Source organism: Neolamprologus brichardi, chromosome 13 (assembly GCF_056152115.1).
Source record: "Neolamprologus brichardi isolate AB-2024 chromosome 13, ASM5615211v1, whole genome shotgun sequence".
In the NCBI taxonomy this organism is placed as follows: domain Eukaryota; kingdom Metazoa; phylum Chordata; class Actinopteri; order Cichliformes; family Cichlidae; genus Neolamprologus; species Neolamprologus brichardi.
The window spans coordinates 33,362,491-33,383,461 of record NC_142116.1 but is presented as its reverse complement, the minus strand read 5'-3'; the positions used below and the strand labels follow the sequence as shown (position 1 = coordinate 33,383,461).

Below are 20,971 nucleotides of genomic sequence, written 5' to 3'. Positions count from 1 at the left end.
TTGTCATGGGCATTTTATGTTGTTTATCTTTCTGTTCTTTTCTTTGAGAGCAGCCCTTTAAAAAACTGTATGTATGATGATGATGAATAAAGCTCCTCCTGTCTGCTTTTTCTTATGTTGAATTCTAAAGTTATAGCAGGAGCGCTGAGAAGGTGAAGCTGTAGTTTTGGTGATCAGAGTCAGATCTGGATGAGATTATAAGCTTGGACTGTTCTACGTTTTACAATAATTGTTTAAAATGTGTTTCTCATATTTTTGTAGTCAGTTGTGAAGCCAGTTTTAAAATATAGCCGATTAAGACTTTAAAAAATGTAATTGTTACCAAAGAAAAGCATTAAGAAAAGTTGGATGACATATGGTGTTAACTGCTGTAAAATGTAGTCTAAAAGATATATAAAAAAGAGTGCTGTGAAAAAGATTTTACAGCTGATTCAAAAAAATATTTTATTTCAGGGGCTGGGTCTGTGACCCAGAGTTTTGAGATTATTTTGTATTTTTGATTTTCTTATGTTATTAAGTTCTTGTCTTGTTATTATTAGTTAGGATTTAGTTGAGTTTTAGTCCAGTTTATGTTTTTTTCTTTGTCTCCTGGTTTATGTGTCTTTTCCTGTCCTCTAAGTAATGATAATAATAATAAATTTTATTTATAAAAACACATAATAGAACAATGACACAATGAATAACAATAAAACAAAAGCACAAGATAAAATGAACAAACAGTGGGTTCACAGTGAATATGCAGATTTGAACAGATGGGTTTTGAGTTGAGATTTAAACTGTCTTGTTTTTTGTTATATTTAGTTTTTTTCCCGTGTCTGCTTTTGGGTCTACACTGCAAACAAGAAATCTGGCAGTTCTAGTGTTAAGAAAATGTCCCAAAGACACGTTTCAACACATTTGAATTAGATATACTTATCACAATTAAAACACTCCTACCTGCTAATGGGGGATCTTTCATCGTCGTTCTATAAAAAACACAGGGAGACAGTTTATCAGAAGAAAATGAACAAAGTCTGTTTTTCATATACACATATTAATTTATGTTAAAGTTATAGAGTATGGGCCACATACACCCAAAACTGATCTGTTTGGAATAAAACATTAATAACATGAAAGTGGTGGTAACCTCTAAATAATTACGTAATAGTGTTCGATTTTTTTCACCTTTTCAGATAAAATTAGTTCAGTGTAATGCTAAAATGATATGACCTTATAAATCTAAATTTCTCCTTGTTTGATGTTGTGCTCATTGGAAATATCCTCATCACTCTCCACTGATTTAATCAAAAAGGTCCACAAAGTTAAACTGGCTACAGCTGCGGCAGTGGACACAGAAGGTGACTACAGAGACACAGCTCTTTACACAGAATAATCAGCTTCACCTGTTAGAAACATATTTTTGGCTTTTATAAATATATACCTCATCCTTTATATTCTACAATTACCTTAAAAATCTTTTACTACACAGATATGTATTAAAGAATAGCTGAATAGTTGAATGAAAATGCTACACACATACAGATTAATAGAACACTTACAGTACAATATGTGATTGGCAAACCTGGGCTTCATTACATCAGCAGACACATGGAAGCAAACCTTAGACAATCCGTTTCCATTCATTTACTTCCACTTATCCAGGGCCGGGTTGCGGGGTCAGCAGCCTAAGCAGAGAAGCACGCCCGAAACACCTCATCCAGAAGGTGCCCAGGAGGCATCCTTGTCAGATGCCTGAACCACCTCAACTGGCTCTTTTCGATGAAGAGAAGCAGCAGCTCTACTCTGAGTCCCACACTGATGGCTAAACTTCTCACCCTGTCTCTAAGGCCAGCCAGCCCTAGTTCTTTTGGTCAATACCCACAGCTTGTGTAGTGAGGGTAGGGACGTTAATCTACCAGTAAAATGAGAGCTTCACTTTTACACTCAGCTCTCGTCCACATCACTGCAGCCACAACACACTTGTGTACAGAGACAAATACAAGTCCATACAAATTATGGACTCACAGTAATAAAGCCATGAAAAGCCATTATTGACAGAGTTGGTGGCCTACAACACCAACTGGTAACACTGTCCCCACCCAGACCTTCACCAACAACACTAAAAACAAACATGATGGGTCAACTCTCAGGACCACCTAAAAGGTGACAACCATACTACGGGTTAAACATGGGCATGTGATCATGACCTACCTTTATGAATGAGTTTTTTTTTTTAATGTAATTTAAGTAACTGAAGTGGATTTTCAGTTGTTTAGAAACTTATCTTAACTTTTATCCATTTATTTATTCTCCCATTTTTTTTCTCCAGTGGTTCAGTCCAGAACCTATATGGGCTGTGGCTTAACCACTTGACTAATTAGCCGATACCACCTTGTTAAAAGTTAATTGGTCAGCTGTCTTATCTGTGATACCTTCACAGATAAGCCAGATTGAGCCACTTAGATTTTATTTCTGTTTCCTGCTTTTTTTATTTAAACACAAACTGTTTGACATTTTGCAATGACCTTGATGAAAGCCACAACCCGACACACATTGGTCACTTAATAAAGTTGTTCCCTAAAACTGTTTGGAAACCAAAAGCTTGTTTTTAAGAGACACTTTAAATGGGATTGAGGGAATGACGTGTTTGCACATTTATATGCAGTTTATATCCAACAACATCAAGCAGTTGCATCAAAGAGTTCATGGTACTAACAGCTCACCTCTCTGCAGCAGACAGTGGCTGGCCTTTAAAACCAATGGGAGGAGTTCTAGACTTGTCACGCTTTCTGGGTGGAGGTCCAGGTTGGTTCCTGTGAATAATGATGGAGCAGCGATGTGAGTGCTGAGCTGTGACATGGAGAAGAGTCATGAACAGTTAGAGATGGTCATCTCACTTCTGAGCTTTGGTCAGGCTCTTTCTGCCTCTTTTAGAGGGAGGGACTCCCTCCTTTCTGTCCTCACACTGATCCATGCTGCTCAATTCACATCAGCTCACACACACATTCTACCTTCACCTGCAGAGGAAACACAAATCATTCATATGCACATCAACTGAAATCCTCCTTTCCATCATGTGTGCTGTCCAAATATCAGTTGCTTCTTTCCTGCTTCATCTCAGTGTCAGCAGAATGCAGTCAGACAGCAGTGTGAGGCAGAGGAAGCTGCCATCAGCTGCTCTACTTCTACTATCAGTCCACTAGATGAAGCCATGAAGCACACACAACACATTTATTGACACACACTGATTCACTGTTAATAAGAAGCTTCTTCCATCCAGTAAAGCTCCGTGTCTGTGAGTATGAATAAAAATACTAGGATATACTTTACTGCTGCTATTGAGGACCATCAGGTGGGGACATGTGTGGCAGCCAAGTTTCCCATAATGCAATTCAAATGAAGCTCTAAAGTGTGAATGGTGGAGGAGAGCAGTTAAAACTGTGAGTAATATTTTTAAACAGTTGTTTGTCTGTTTCTGTGTCACTAAATTAAGTTTTAATATGTTTTCAGGTGAACATGTAGATGTGTAAATTTCACTTATTTGTTTGCTTTATACAGCTATCACCTGTTTGCAAAGATGCTCTGATGTTCGCACTATTGTAACACCCAGCTCACCTCACCAGCTTTCAGCTGACCAGGTGGGCGGGGCACTGGGAAATACAGAGAAACCTTTTCCAACAACACTTTGATGTCTCACTGTAGCACTGGCAGCTTATTTTTAACTGAATCGTTCGTTTTTATTTCCTGAAGTAGATATCTGTTACATACAGCTTGTTTGAATTAAAACTAACAATATAAGCACTTTAATCCAGGAGGAAAATCATGCTTTTTCTTATCCTTTACAGCTTAACAGCACTATATAGAGTATATACTATAGATACCATATAGTACAGTATACTATATGGTATAGTATATTGTTTATAACTACAGTGTATCTTTAATTATGATATTATAATTTACAAAGCACATAAACTATACAGCACAGTACAGTTGTTTACCGCCTTCTAAGATCTATCTAATGTAAATTAAGGAACACATTAGACCATTGTTTACTGTAGTTTGTCCATATTTTTCAATGCTACTTTTTGTCCCGATTACCAGTCTTGGCAGCCGGGGGTCGGTCCACCAGGGGCTCCGCTCCTGGCCGCCACCCAGCACACGATGCACCCAAACCCTATGGTTCTTCCTGCAGGAGGATGGGCCCACGTCCCCTTTTCTGGCAGTGCACAGCCAGGCCCCATGGACTAAAGCCCGGCCACCTGATGCTCGCCCTCGGGCACCCTCCCAGGGCCTGGCTCCAGGGCAGGGCCCCGGTAACCCTATCCCGGGCAGGGTAAACCTTTCCCTCTGAGGTCTTCTCATAGGGTTCTTCTGAATTGCTCTTTGTCTGGTCCCTCACCCAGGACCAATTTGCCATGGGAGACCCTACCAGGGGGAAGAAGACCCCCGGACAACATAGCCCATGGGAGCCCTGGGACACATAAACCCCTCCACCACGATAAGGGTATGTCAGGGTCTTGTTCAGGAGTGACGGGAAAAGGGAGTCGGAGATCGACAGATGGACTGTGCTGTGGCTGCGGTCGCTGTACAGGTCCATCGTGGTGAGTTGAGTGTAAAAGCATTTACCGCTCGATCTGCGTCCCTACCCTCACCTATGGTCACAAGCTGTGGGTAGTGACCATAAGAACGAGATTGCGGATACAAGCGGCAGAAATGAGCCTCCTCTGAAGGGAGGCTGGCCTCTCCCTTAGAGATACTGAGAAGTTCAGCCATCCAGGAGAGGTTCAGAGTAGATGGATGGATGGATGGCTACTTTTTGTATCAACAGGACTTTTATTTTGTGTTATAATTCTCTTTTTTTGTACCTAAAGTGCTTGATTTTTTATTTTAAATAAAGTTTTGTTGCTTCTATATTTAAGAGCCCTGGCAGGTGTCTTGTATGTAGCTTCCACTGTAAATGTCATGGCCTTTTATGTTCCAAACACCAAAAAAGTCCAAGAAAAGTCCATGGCAATGGGAGGTTTGTTTTAGAAATCATTGTTTAAACGCTCCCGTCATCCCATCTGACATTTGGCAAACAAAAAACATCTTTACCACACCCCTCCAGAGTGCTCTTAATCCCTTGATTAATGGGAGGGGGCATAAGGTAATAAACCAATCACTTTCTAAAAACTTTTCCAAAAATAAAATTAATTACAAATTTACATAACAAAACTAGTTCCGCATACTCTTACAACTTTAAAGAAAAAACAAAAAGGAATACAAATTGCGATTTATAAACATTCAACAAAAATGGCCACAACTGTAAATATTAATCAGAGTGACTTTAAAGGAGGTAAAGGCAATAAAAACACTCAGAGGACACAGCGTACATGATGACATCACAGCTCATCTGTATGGACTCCGAGGGAGCAGATTTCAGCTTCCAAATGCTCCATTACTGTAGTCCTACAAAGCAGCAGGTCAAACATGACTGTAGAATATGGAGGACCACAAGAGCCACACGCATCGAATTAAAGAATTCTGTGCTTAAATAATGAATTGTAGAATAAATTCAGCATTTGTAAATTCATTTTCAAATTCCACATTAAAAAACTAATTTTTAAAATGTTTTGTAAAACACAATTTAAAAAGGCAATTCCACTCCCCATTTTAAAATCCATTTCCCTGTGGCTGTTTGTGCTCATAGCTTTGCCCTGCTAAGAAGCATGTGTGCTTGTACAAAGGCCATTTAGCCTCAGGATTTACTGCCCGACACGGATGTGTGAAGAATGAAGGGACCCTGCAGCGAAACAGAGAGCTGAACCTCCAAGTGTGCGCCTGTTTACTCAGCCTGACCACTTGTTGAAGGTAATGTGCTAACATGGCTAATGCTAGCATCGCTGCATGTAGCCCCGTTATTTTAAGATCAAACTTAGCTTGTGAAAATTTTAAATAAAAATAAACCTTGAAGCAGCTCAGACTATTAGAACCAGCAGTGAGCTCTGTTACATACTCGTGTGGTCCTCCACAGTAGAAATGGCAGAGAGCAGCTTCATTTTAGTAACAATTAATGTTCCCTTTAATTTTTCATGTGTCTGAGCGAACTCCCTGAGTGATCCCTTGGACCACTGTGAGCAACAGCAGACGTGTGCACTGTGGTCACGCCAGCATCGAATCCATCCAATTTATATGGTTTATTAAAATAATCAAATTACAGCATTTATGTTAGAGTACTTTTAATTAAGTGCTTTAGCCCACTTACAATGAAAATTTAAAAAAAAAATCTTGTTCATGACCTGTGTAGTGTGTTAACACTATTGGAAGTAAAAATAACTTGAACTCCAATTTTGAAAACACAACTTTCTTTTTTTATATATAAATCAGAATCAGAATCAGAATCGTGTTTATTGGCCAAGTATCTGTGCAGACACATACAAGGAATTTGGTTCCGGTAGATGGAGGCTCTCAAGCACAGCAATGTAAATCACACACACACACACACACACACACACACACACACACTTGTCTATATATACATTACACATGCATACACATACATACACAAAGCTGTGTAAACCAACTATAAATAACTAATCTAAACTTATATACATAAAATACAGAAATGAAGTGAGGTGGAATGAATACTGCAGAATGTACATAAGGTGCAGTTGCAGTCTGGCAGTGGGATCAGTGTGACAGGTCAACTGTTTAGAAGGGAGATGGCGAGGGGAAAGAAACTGTTCCTGTGTCGGGTGGTCCTGGTCTGCAGGCTTCTGTACCATCTGCCAGAGGGCAGCAGATCAAAAAGTCTGTGTCCAGGGTGTGAGGGGTCTGTGATGATTTTCCCTGCCCGTTTCCTGGTTCTTGAGAGGTACAGATCCTGGATGGAGGGCAGGGGGGCGCCGATGATCCTTTCTGCTGCCCATACAGTCTGCTGCAGTCTGCTCCTGTCCTGTTTAGTGGCTGCACCATACCAGACTGTGATGGAGGAGCACAGGACAGACTCAATGACTGCAGTGTAGAACTGGATCAGCAGCTCCTGTGGAAGACTGTACTTCCCCAGTTGTCTCCACACTTCAGGTCCTGGGAGATGGTTGTACCCAGGAACTTGAAGATCTTCACAGTTCACACAGGGTTGACTGATATGGTGAGGGGGAGCAGAGTTGAGGGATGTCTCCTGAAGTCCACTGTCATCTCTACAGTTTTAAGAGTGTTCAGCTCCAGATTGTGCTGACTGCACCAGAGTACCAGCCGCTCAACTTCCTGCCGGTATGCAGACTCATCACCATCCTGAATGAGGCCAATGACAGTGGTGTCATCTGCAAACTTTAGGAGTTTAACAGCCGAGTTCTTGGAGGTGCAGTCATTAGTGTAGAGGGAGAACAGTAGTGTTGAGAGGACACATCCTTGAGGGGCACCAATACTGAGGGACCGAGTTTCAGAGGTGATCTCCCCCAGCCTCACTTGTTGCTTTCTATCTGTCAGGAAGCTGGTGATCCACTGACAGGTAGCTGGTGACACGCTGAGCTGGGAGAGTTTGGAGGAGAGAAGTTCAGGCACAATGGTGTTAAAAGCCGAACTAAAGTCCACAAACAGGACCCTGGCATAAGTTCCCGGGCGGTCGAGGTGTTGCAGGATGTAATGCAGCCCCATGTTCACTGCATCATCCACCGACCTGTTTGCCCGGTAGGCAAACTGCAGAGGGTCCAGCTGGTGGTCTGTAATGTCTTTCAGATGGGCTAACACCAGTCGTTCGAAGGATTTCATGACCACAGACGTCAAGGCGACAGGTCTGTAGTCATTCAGTCCTGTGATAGTGGGTTTCTTGGGAACAGGGATGATGGTGGAGCGTTTGAAGCAGGAGGGAACTTCACACAGCTCCAGGGATCTGTTGAAGATGCGAGTAAAGATGGGAGCCAGCTGTTCAGCACAGGTTTTGAGGCAGGAGGGTGAGACACCGTCTGGTCCAGGGGCTTTCCTGGGTTTCTGTTTCTGGAATAGTCGGCTCACATCCTGAGTGTGTATTCTGAGTTTCAGGGAGGAGGAAAGGGGGGTGAGAGGTGTGGTGGAGGTCATTGAGTCTGGATTGGAGAGGGTGGTGGTGGTCGTTGGGTCTGGATTGGGGAGGGTGGGGGTGGTCGTTGAGTCTGGATTGGGGAGGGTGGGGGTGGTCGTTGAGTCTTGATTGGGGAGGGTGGTGGTGGTTGTTGAGTCTTGATTGGGGAGGGTGGTGGTGGTCATTGGTGGTCTATATATAAAGCTCTGAGAGCTTTATATATAGACCACAGACGAGAGAGTCCTGTAACTCTCTGTCTGCAAAATACAGTAAATAATGATGAATGTTTAATTATATAGTTACTTCTTCAAAAGAGAAACTGAATTATGCAAACAACAAAGGGTTTTTTTGAGCTGTTTACCTAAAAATGCAGCCAAGGCGGGTTTTTTTAAAAAATAAACATTTAAAACTATTTACAGACTAATCAGTTGTTCTGCATCAAATTTGATGATATTTGTTCCTCTCCAAAAATAATTTCTGTCCACTGGAGAACAACACCTATAACATTCAGCAGTTGCCTCATTGTACTGACACACACAACCAAACTATTGACTACACTACACACTAACTATACAAGATTTGCCCTAAACGTCGCAAATCTCTCACATCTCCAGCGTCACTCCTAAAACTTCCCCTTTCCTAAACAACTAAATGCCATGTTGCCATATCACTTTTTATTGGTCCACATGGTACATTTTTCAACCAGTGGGAAAGGGTGGGGTTTGGTTTTGTTTTTGCTCACAGGCAGAGAGTGCTTTTGAGCATTTTCCTTATAAAACGCCGTTTTTACCGTTTCTTCCAGCGGTACATATAAACAACGATAGTATTTAGGAAGAAAAACAAACATTGTATATATTTTTATCATAACTCTGGTTTTACGTGGCCTATCAACACAATTTAAAAACTGGTATAAAGTCCACACTTTTTCCGTCAATTGTTCCGTCTGTCCTGCTCACATCACCAATGGTAGTACACGTTGTCATTAACATGACTTCGCTCCACATCAGCCACGACGCTTTTCTAGCTAAAACACCGGTGTCGGCACATAAGACGCTGTCATAGCCTGTAAACGACGTTGAATAGCTGCGTATATACGAATGTGAATCACATTATTGGCTGGACTATGGGATAAGGTGTCATCGTTTTAATCTCATATGGGAGCAGCCAGTCACTTAGTGCCTAACACTGCAAAACAGAATTGTTAAAGTTTTAATTTTAATTTCAATTCAGGTTAGCTTTCTTTTTTGTGCGCAACACAGATTTTCTGTGCGCAGAGACAATGCCAGCAGTGCGCAATTGCGCACGTGCGCAGCTTAGAGGGAACATTGGTAACAATGTCCAGGGTTCAAGGTTGACATGTACTAAGATAAAGGTAGCTGGTTAGATAAGTTCACATGTTACAGATGTTGTGTCTGCAGATTAATCAGTTTCTCCAAGTAAGTTATGTCACAGCAGTAAATCAGATTGAAGGCTGTCCGACTGGGGTCTGGAATGTGGGGCCTCCCTGCTGCTGCGGAGTCGGGGCGGTCTGCTTCTCCCCACCCCAGGGAAAAGGGTAACACCACCTGGGTCTGGGTGCAGTATCCCCCTCCAGGGGCAAGGGTACCTAGACCCAGGGCTTAGAGTACGCTTGGGGAGTGTAATTGTGTGTACAGTGTCTCTCTATGTCTGTCTCCACGTTGGGTGAGTGTTGAGTAATTGCATATGAGACTATGAGGGTAGGAATGAATGTTTGTATCTGTGTGTGCCTGTTTGTCAGTGTCCACATGTCAGGTTGGGTATCAGACGCCACCTCTCTGGGGACATTCCAGGTCCTCCAATGTATGGAGGCCTTTCTCCCCCACCACTTCCCCAGCAGATGCAGACGCCCTCAGACATTGGTGCGTTGGTGGTTCTTTGTGTCCGGGGATGGGCGTCCAGGTACACACCGGCTCACTCCTTGGTGGCTGCTTGTCGGGGCCTGGAACCTGGGGCTCGCTCGGGCTACTTCGGGGGTGGGGTGCCCTCGGCCTCTCTGCCTGGGGCTCGGTCACTCTGGCACAGCTGGCTGCCGGCGGAGCTCATGGGCACGTCACTGCAACCCCCCCCCCCCCGGCTTATGCTCCGCGGCTGCTGAGTGACCCCTCATCTGGGACTCTCCTCAGCTCTTTCTGGGATAGTGGCGCGGCTGCCCCTCTGTTGGTCTTCCTTGGTCTCTTATGTTCTGAGGACCTCCGGATGTCTGGAGTTTTGATCTCCTCCATACCTGCTTCATGCCCTGGTAGACAGGGCTGTGGCTCCCCCACACCCTCTAGTAGATAATTACATGAAGGAACCTTTTAAAAACAAGCGAGTCCATCCTCACAGGTGTACACTGCAAATTATCTGGTGCTTGCCATGATTTAAAATCCTATTTTTAGACAGGCCAGATTATTTGCCTTGTTTTAAAAAATATTTACTTGTTTCTAAGTCTGGATTTTAGATAATAAACTTAAATCGAGAATAACCATATAATTGTGTCTATATTAGTACAGAAATCCAGAAATGGGAAGAATAACTCTTAAAATAGCCTACATTAGGTCTCTCACCAGATGTCTCTCAAAATATCACTTGTTTCAAGATAGAGTGACAAACTCAATTTGCTTGTTTTAGGAAATTCACACAAGGCACCTGTTGAAAATATAATTTATTTAAAATCATGTCTGACTTCAAAGTTTTACATATAAGGCAAAAAAATTAACCACAATTTATGATACAAATCACATTTCAAAGACAGCTGTTTGTCCCAGCATGCCAGCATTATGTGGTACAACATTGACATTGGTTTAGGGAACATTTAATGACTGTCAACTGATATCATCACAAACTACACTAAGCCAATACTTGGTGCAACCCTAATCTTAAGGGTGATTTCTATGGGAAATAATATCAGAAAGACTGTATTTTATTGGCACAAACACACTGTCCCTAAAACTAATAGAAAAGTATGAAGTATAATCAATGAGCTCATGGGCTAATTCTGTAGCTTGAGCAACAATGGGCACAGTTACTTCATATGCCAATAAGTCTTCATTTAAATTCAAAGTTTCATAGCGTTGGTACTCAAAAGCAATAAAAGATGAGTCAATCAAAAAGATATCCTTTATCAGTCCAAACACAGGGAAAGTGCCATCCACATCTGCAATAGTCATGGACTTCCCAGTAATGTATGTATTGCCATTTAGAACATACCATTTCACTGAGACAACAGACTGCATGACATCTATTCCAAAAAATTCTTAAATTTTTTTCCTAACATATTCAGTATTTTTAACAGCTGATACTGGCCCGGGTTCCTTTTCTTTAGCAAAAATAGGATGTTCAGTGCCTATTTCATTTTGACAACACTCAAGAAATTGATTGTGGTTTGCTAGTTCTCTGTGAAAACATATGAAACAAAAGTAACTTATTCTGCATTTATATTAAAAAAAAATTCTGAAATTCCATTATGAATAAGTAAGACATTGATTGCCTTATGTAATGTATTGATCCATTAAGACTATAACATACCTGTGATAAGTGGCACTGTTCTTGAAAACTGATAGCAAAAGCTGCAGCAGATCTGGTAATATCGTGTCTGGTAAAGGATGTTGTAGCAACAGCTTCTTCCTTTAGAGCAGAAAAACAAAATTACTCCAAACTCCTGGCCAATTATAGAAATTCTTACATAACAGGTATAATCAGTTACACCTAATGATTGGTCCATTAAAAAACAAAGTCCATGACAGTGATTAGTGTTACAGTGAATATTCAATATAATATAAGATAATATAATATCCATTCTTTGGAATAAAGAAAAAAGAAATGGAAAAGAAATCAAAGACAAAGAAACAATAAAAAAAGAGTTGTCCATTTTTTTGAGGAGGCTAGGGATTGGATTCATGAGAATGAGATTTTATCTTTTTAAATAATGAATTTTTGTTCGCACTTCGATATTAGTTTCTTTACATGTTTGTTGTATTTATTAAATTATTTATGTATTTTTAAATCATGTAATTTAGATTTGCACTTAGAACTTATGTTAGTATTAGTATATGGATATATTTTATTGTATGCATTTATTAATTTATTTAATTTTCAAGAAAACAATTCTTTTACATGTTTTGGCAGTATTTCTGGCCAACAGATTTTTTTTTACAGTGCTTCCAAATACTCTGTGTCTTACCTGAAACTGTATTCACCACTTATAATTCCTACGAGATACCCAAATTGCTGCCACATTGAACGATTTAAACGCGCTGAGTGTCTTTGATGCAAACTTCACCAGGAGACATGCCAGCCGCAGAGTGTGTGCCTGCTCCGGCTGCAGCATAACCTTTACTATTTACACTGAACTGCTATTCTGTTTATTTATTTTTAATTTCATCCTGGTGATTTAAAATCCAACCATAGTGGAAATCGCTTGTAACAGTTTGAAGAACAATACCTAGCGGTATAATATCGCGAGATCTCGTTAAATTTCTCTTGATTAGAAATGGAGAAAAGGATTAAAAGTAATATAGGACCAAATACGAGGAGTTAGACATGGCTAAATTTGTCATCAGAAGCCACACTACATTTTATTTAATTTAACACTTACCGCGATCGGGCTGTCAACAACCTGAGGCTCCTGCACTTCAGGCAAAGATCCACCAGTTGATATTTCCACGGTGCTGGTTGTTGTTGCAGTACTACAGTTGGCAAACACTGAAACACCAAAATTTTCCGATCCTAAAGAGTGGGATGTTGGGGGGATCCTCCATCCTCTTGGTGGGCTTCCATTCGTCAAATACAGAGGGTGCGTCCGTTTAATGTGGCGAAAGAATGAGTTAAAAACTCTGAAATCTTGTTCACAGCCATCTATTCCACAGGAAACCCAAAAATCCTGCCTTCGACCATGAGCTGCATTTATGTGGCTAAGGAGCACCTTCAGAGTTAAAGAAACAAAGATAAAACAGATCATTCATCTCCAGAGCGCCATGGTGAACTGTTTTCGCGCTGTAGCAATGAAGCTTTACTTTACCGCTCTCCACTGAAGGCCACAGATGAGAGTGTGGGACCATGGGAAAGGTAGGCAATTTTAAAAATATATGTATCCTTAATTATCCAATTTTTCAGGTTTAAATTACATCAGTTATATTTATTTTTAGGCAATAAGTGTTTAAGACTGAATTTATATTTTTCTTTTCTTTTTTTTTACTTATATAAATAATTTTCTGCATGCGCATTCTCAGTTCCTGTCGTGACGTTACTTTCACGCGGGACAAAATCTTTTCCCCTGCTTTGTTAACCATCAGGACCGTTACGAAAATCAAAATTATTTATCTAAACAAAGTGAACAGTAATTTAAGGTTGGTAACATTAAGTTGATTTGAAAAATACTATGGTACAACAGTGTTATTAAGATAAAGTCGTGTTTTGTGAGGGCTGCTAGTTAGCAATCTAGCTAATGTGTTAACTTTAGCTAAATTATCTTATTTAAGCCGTAGGATATTTCCAGGTACTGTGAGTGGAGGCTTTGGAACCGAACTAGAGAACTGCTGTCACGGCATGGACAAGTTTGACGATGCCATACTGTCTGTGTTGCAGGGTAAATCTTATTTTTCAGTTATTTTGGTACGTTAGCTAAGCAGCCTTAGCATCTGTTAGCATCATTTCTGAAACTTGGAGCTAGGATTGTACTCTACTCTGAACTTTATCCACATTATAGCCTTGAGTTGTCTTTGCCAAAATAGACTTGGAAAATCATTCTTGAAGACAGCCAAAAATAGTTTTATTGCATTCCCAAATATTTCATAAACTGTTTTAAGTTTGACATTTTATCCTGTTATTATTACTTATTGCTAAAATACATTTATTGACAAAAAATGACCTCAATATGTAATAAGCCACGCCCAGGAAAAGAGAAAAAAATATCACTTTTGAAGTTATTTTTCTCTTTTACAGCTGCAAATATTGATGAGGAAACTTTGAGAAGCTTTACCCGGGATGACCTAAAGGATCTTTTTCCGGGCCATGAAAATTTCTTCCGTAGAAAGAAGATTTGGGATTTTATCAGCCAAAAGGTAAATACACATTATACCACTAAGAAGATGATTATTGTCCATATTGTCTAGCATTAATTTGCCTAATTGTGTATTTTTGTTTATATCCCACAACTGTTATAGTTTAAGAGTACTGACCAAGATGCCAACACTTTCCATCGAAGCGAGAGTAACCCCTTAGGCTTTGATGTGTCACAATGTCAGCCTCAAACTTCCACTCCCATTTCCTACACTGCTGACAAAAAAAATGAAAATGCCAGACCCACCACAGTATGTGGTGTATACAGATTCAGAGTTGGACATGGTGCGCAGTCAGTACTTTGCATTGCTCCACAGTGGAAAGGAAAAGGACTGTAAGATGTCGAAGGAGCTCTGTTGCAGACTTGTAAGGAACACAGTCACCAGCATGGTTGCAATCCTCCGTGCTAGTCCCATGGGGAAAGAAGTAACATACCCCTCCAAACTCGAAATGAGAGCAATGTCACAGAAGATTGTCGACTATTACCCCATGTTACGTGATGCTGACACACACATGCCATACGTAAGTCATTCTCTACCCACTACAATATCTAAAATTGAGTGAGATAATAAAAGGATGTACAAATATATATTATTTTACCACAGCTGACCATCTACACCAAACTGTACAAACGACTCCAAAATATGAAGTCTCCAAGGAAGAGGCAGGGCTCCATGCCGCAACGAGGCAGGCCCAGGAAGACTCTTTTCAGCTCAGAAGACACAGACAATGGGACTGAAGGTGACCTAAGTGGTGAAGCAAGTGGTTCAAGTGACTATACCATACTTCTTGAGAGCAATGATGACCTCAGCGAGGATAACTCAAATGCAGGTGTGTACTTTGGTCTGCTGTACTAATGACTTTTGGACATCTAAAACTTCAAAGAGACCACCTGCCCTCAGTTTTCTGTTCAGAGTGCATCACAAGATTTATACAGTGTTGAGTATTTTCCTTAACTTTCTAGCTATTCCCTGTTATTACATTCTGTTCATCTTCTGTTTTTTCCTCAGAGAAAGAATCCCAATTGCCGCTACCCTCCACTGTACCAACTACGTCAAACAATACTACACTGGCTTTACCACTATTATCCAAGTCAGCCTCATGCTCTGCACCCAGGGCTGATATAGGTCCTTCAACTGCACCTCCAGATGATGTTTTTGGTAAGTCTACCATCACCCTTATCTACCTCTCAGTCTGACTGTGGTTCCTCTTACAACTCTTTCCAAAATATGGTTGCAGCAATGAACCCCGTTCTAAGTCTTTATTCCATAAATCATAGTGGTTTGGCATTAACTCAAGTTGGTGTGTAAAATCAACATATGATAGATCCCTCATTCCAGTTTGCCAGTTAGCCATAGTAAGTATTTTAACACTTTGTGTTGTAATGGGTGTTACTCAGTGCTGATTATTTACACATGTAAATCCTCATGCTGGTCACATCTATCATGCCTTATCACAGTGTTTCTGTCATAGATCAAATTACCTAAAAGATTTTTATCCATCAGCTCATAATCACTGTTCACACTAATGTGAACGATATACACAGTAAACAACCTTTACCTTATTTTCACCACAGTTTTATTCACGGGCATCTTAAACTTTTGTTTTAATATTTGATTCTGTTCAAACTAACAATTAACATAAATCCATGATCATTATAAGAAAAGGACACAAAGGGAAATAATCAGGACATATAGGGTCAGTTCATTACTCAAACATATTTAACCTAAACATTAATTCTCATAAATATTATACTTAAAAACAACCATGCAACCTTACTAGAAATGACTGATTAGAAAAATCTGAATTTTGTGAAATCTAGTTACACCATGTCTTACAATTGCTCTTTGCTTTCCCTAGCAGACCATGACAGCCTGAAGATGCAGGCAAGACATTACAAAACCTTGAGCAACATGTACAGGAAACCCAATGCAAAACCCAACCAAAGTGATGTTGCTCAAATTTTGGACCTGAAGTTTGAGGCCAGATGAGCTTTTATTGACGCAGATATTACAAGGGAAGAAGACAGGCCTAGAAAAATATTTGAAGCATACCCGTGCTTCAAAGACATACGAAATGTAAGTTCAACTACCTTCAGTTAAATTCCTTGCTTTCTCTGGATAGGTTTAGTTAGTTCTTGACTAACTGAGCACAACTTTGTCATAGGCGATGGATGAACTGCGTTGCATCATTGGTGGCTCCAACTGCAAATACATAGATCAAATGAAGGGTCGATGGGCAGAGTTTTGTTCGAAAGTGCAGTTCTATGGCATTTGGAAGAAGGTCCTGAAACCTCCTCTCCCCTTGGATGTACGTGGAGGTAAGTGGCCTTTTCATACATTAAATCCATACATCAGATATGTTCGGATTGCTTTGTTGAGATACTTTTCTCTGTTCACAGTGGATTTTACTGTCACTCTCTTTAATGCACTTCCATCTCTTTTTCCTTCAAAAACTACACCACCAAAGCGGCTGGGAAGTGCCAGCGAGGCTCTCCTTCATATCCTCAAGGTGAGAACAGCTGCAATACCAGCCACTGTAACTTGTACTCCATTTACTTGTATTGTTATTATTAATATTATTATTTTGCTTTTCATGCTTAATAAGAGTCGGTCGAAGTTCAATTCAGCAGGGATTAAATTACTCCTTATTCAGGATTTCTTAATCGTTATTCAAAACCTACTCCAGAGAGGCAGCACAGAGCAAAAGCAAATTGCAGTTAGGATACAAGTAGAAGCAGTAAAATGATATATTTAAAAAGGCCTTCAAAAACTAGAATATGTAACAAAGTTAAAATAAATAGTTTTAAAAATCAAATGAGAAAAAAAGCACAAATAGACATGATAAAAATGCTGCAAACTAGAGAAAATTCATGCTCAGAATTTATACATTTCTAAAATTTCATATTTATGTAAGTCAGATATTTTATATTTATTTCTTCTATTCCAACAGTTATTCCAACAGTTCTGTCAGAGCATTCTAAACTCTTGATATTGCTTTTTGTGTCTTAAGCTGTTTGGATGCACAGCAACACTTTCATTTAAAATCTTGTAGAATTTGTCCTTTTTGTGCTTTTCTAGCCGGGTGAAGATGCAATGCTATACCTGGAGAAGCGGCCTCTCTCCTCCCCAGTGCTGCTTTTTGATGGAACAACCAGCATTGTTGCTGTAGGAAACATACCAGTGACCACTCTCCCCTTGGAGGATTTCTGGGAAGGAATGTTGGTGTTGATGGCATATTACTACACCTTGCACTTAACATACCCGAAATGTGTTGCAACGGTCCTCTCTGTCATACAAACTGAGGTAATCACTGATGCCATCCATGATCAAGATGCCACTAGTGCATATAAGAAAGCAATAGCTGAGTGGAAGTCGTTCTTTGAAAAATAGGTGAATACCAAGCAGGATTTTATCAGGTCATTTGCAGTTTGTTTAGTTTTGTAGTACGTTTGTACAACTTTGTTCCTAATTTGCCTAGCAATGTCCTGAGAAACGGCTTTACTTATAATGCTTTACAAATGAAAGTTGTTGTTGTTTTTTCTTAGTGACACTTTACCTGAGGCATGTAAAGTTTTAAGTCAGTAATGCCATTATTTACAACATTGTGAGACTATGTGACTGTCACAAAAGTTTAAGGCCAAAAATGTATTTTTTTTTCTCTGTTTAGGCCTTTTAAAGGGTTGATTTAGACTTTTAGGGATTGTGCAGCAGCCCTATATTGTTTAAAAAAAGGCTTTTGTTCTCATGAGAGAAATAAATGTTGACATATATCACTCTTGTCCTGGTTGTGATTTCAGTAGAAGCTAAGGAGTATTCTAGGAAAAAGGTCTGTTATAAGGTTTTTTTGCTTGGATTTAATATCGATTCGGCTCTATTTTAAGATAAGCCAACCTGAATCAAGAAACAAATTAATCATACTTCACTAATATTGAATAGTTTTTCATAGTATTAGAACTATTTTTCTCATTGCAGTGCATTAATTTGCTGCAAGTAAGAATTCAAAACATAAAAAAAGACTGTAATTTAGCATATTTAAAAAATCTTATTTTAAGATTTCTTACTAAGTAAAATAAACTTGCTGCATGCACAGATAATTTCACTTGTTTTCAGTGCTTTTTGTATCAAATGTAGCATTTTTTTCCTAAATATAGACTAGCCATTTTTGCAGACACACAAACAACACCCTTTTTGGCTTCTACCTCAAAGCACACTGTGCGCTGTCAATCTTACGTGCTGCACAATAATGTTTAATATTTAGTATTTAGTTATATTCCCATATATCATCGTGATGTTGTTTATTCTATTGCTCTCGTTTTTTTCTGCTTGTTTTCTTTTTTCATTCTCAACAGGTGAAATTAAAAAAGTATCTACTGTTATCTATTATTAGCTAGTTTATTGTGATGGTGTTGTTTTTATTATGTTGCTCTTTGTTGTCTGTTTTCTCTTCTGGTTTTTTTTATCTCCATACAGGTGATCCAGGTGTTTTGTTTGTTTTTCTTTTTTTTTTCTTCCCCTTTCTCACCACCTCTTCTCCACTCTATTTTTCTTTCTTTCTCTCCCTCTCTTTCTTTCATTCTTTCTCCCTGTCCTATCCCCCAGTCATGTCTGTCCCGTCTTTAAAAAATAAACAAAAAAAAAATGAAAAAAGAAAATATCAGATTGAAGACCTCACAGAAAAAGAAGCTCTCTCCATTTCATTCAAACATGTAAGTGCATAAGGGTCAGTATTTTCTCCTGGTAACCATGTAAATAAAGTTGATTAATCATATTTTGATTAAAGTTAAACTCATGAAGCAGCCCTCTGACCATACTCAAACCTGTGCGTAACTGTGACATAAATCACAAGCTGACTTCTTCCTTACACACATATTGGACCTGATATGTAAGTCGGTTGTTACCTTTGCATATCCAATGCTATGTACCCTGCAAGTATCATAGCAGGACTGCTGTATATCAAATGACTAGAAGATTTGAAGATTTGGAAGTCTGTACTTCCAAATGAGCTGTTAAAAAGGGCTTCACGTGATCTGAATCTGATCTGTATCAAGAGCTAAAATCTGTATAATTCCAGGAGTAGTTAGTCATTACAAGAAGTGTTTGTGAACTAAAAATTAAGAATCAGGGATAATGTTAGGTGGAAACTAATTCTGTCAGGGAGAAGCACCTTGGCACGAAACATGAAAGATTCGACATATTCACATCATCACTAGTCATCATGAAGTGTATCCACAGTAACAATGACTGAGTTCAGCTGCTGACCGTCAACTAACCTGCTGCTGCTCTCATTCCCGGACTCTGATCAAACACACTAACAGAAAATGGTGGACACACTTGGCCTCGTTGGTGCAGCTGTGAGTCCGTTACTGTGAACTATGCTGCACACAGCTGAGGTTAGCCAGGAAAACATTACAGATTGCTTCACTTACCTTCACACGAAGATGATCAGGATCAGGAAAGTTCAGGAGAGAAAAACTTTGGGAAAAGAGGAAAAACCCAGAGAGGCGTTTGTGGGTGGGATTGAGGGGAAAGAGCCCGCCTCCCTTCAACAGGGACTCCCTGTCACAAACCTTCTGACCAGTCACAACACTCCATTTCACTCTTGTTACATTTCTATTTTTTTTCTAGCTTTTGTTTTTTCCACAGCAGTAAACCGCTGTCCATCTGTGGCTGTGGTGAGTGTAAGTAACAGTCAGCAAGAATGGAGTCACTGACGCAGCACATAAGACTTTTTTTATTCAAAGTAGAAAAACATAGACAATAGATTTAGTTTGAGTGAATGGACAGCACATGTTTGTCTACACAATACCATAATAATAATAAGGAACGGTGGGTGTTTGTTCATTCGCACCTGAACCTGTCTGTAGAAATGATTCCAGGGTCAGTTTATGTCTTTAAACATGTTTACAAACCAACATCTTTGTCCTGTCTGTTGGGTCTGTGTTTCCACAGGCCCCGCTAGTTTAGAGACTTATTCCTCATGAAGAACAAAAACAAGACAGAACCTCTTAAACCGGTCTTTTACTCGCTGACGAGGGAAGCTTGGTCAGAACCAGGCTGTGGAGCTAAACGCTCCTCACCTGTCTCCAGCCCAAATCCTTCAAAGAGTAGCTCTCCTCGCAGCTATTTATTCCCATGACAGTTACAGTTTACACAATACAACACAAGATCCTCCCACCGTAGAACCCCCTTGGTTACAAAAGACAAGGCACTGTGTGTGTGTGTGTTTGTGTGTGTGTTTGTGTGTGTGAGGATTCATTGTAGAACTTCACAAACATTACGTGTTGTTTTCCACATGTAAGATCAGCAAACATACAGAAACTTCCTGTTGCCACACACGGCCTCTAAAATCTCTTCCACGGTTTCTGTCTGAAGTCCACTCTCTGTGTTGGATCCACAGGAAACAACAAGATCTTATTAACATGGTTTTCAATGTGTCTCCTTACAAAAAGTCCAACCAATGAACAAATGTGTATATTTGTGGAGGCCGAACAAAAGCATGACACATTTGTCTGTTTCTATAAACTGGTGTCAAACACAAATATGAAGAGTTTCATTGACAGACTCCAAAATGCCCCCGCAGTGAATCAAAGGGAAACCCTACAGTGTGGCCAGAGAATCTTAATGGCTCCAACATCAACACATCCACAATGTTGGATCCAGTTCTACCTCACAGAGTTACTAAGACACACCCTCTGCCAGCATTACAACAGCTCCACCTGCTTCACCTGCCTCCTCAGCATCTGTACACCTGAAGAGAAAAGAAAGGCTCCAAAAGCTCAAATCTACAAAGGATTCATGAAGTTTCATCCAACAATAACATGTTTGCCTTCCACAGTGTGCTGTTAGACACCACTGTACCTCTGCCATTTCAAAAAGAGCAGCTTGCTAACAT

General features: G+C 39.9%; 1 protein-coding gene and 1 long non-coding RNA gene across 2 annotated transcripts; both read left to right on the top strand.

The window, feature by feature from the left end:
• The first annotated feature begins 14,290 nt into the window (after positions 1-14,290).
• On the top strand, positions 14,291-15,157 carry LOC148100109 (uncharacterized). The gene is made up of 3 exons (XR_015719944.1): positions 14,291-14,599; positions 14,683-14,908; positions 15,088-15,157. It is a non-coding gene; the product is annotated as an uncharacterized LOC148100109 (long non-coding RNA).
• A 1,086-nt stretch (positions 15,158-16,243) lies between these two features.
• On the top strand, positions 16,244-17,711 carry LOC102786649 (uncharacterized). Its single transcript, XM_087850478.1, has 3 exons — positions 16,244-16,391; positions 16,479-16,588; positions 17,158-17,711. The coding sequence occupies exons 1-3, from the start codon at positions 16,247-16,249 to the stop codon at positions 17,467-17,469; spliced, it is 567 nt and encodes a 188-aa protein (XP_087706604.1). The 5' UTR covers positions 16,244-16,246; the 3' UTR covers positions 17,470-17,711.
• The last annotated feature ends 3,260 nt before the right edge of the window (positions 17,712-20,971 follow it).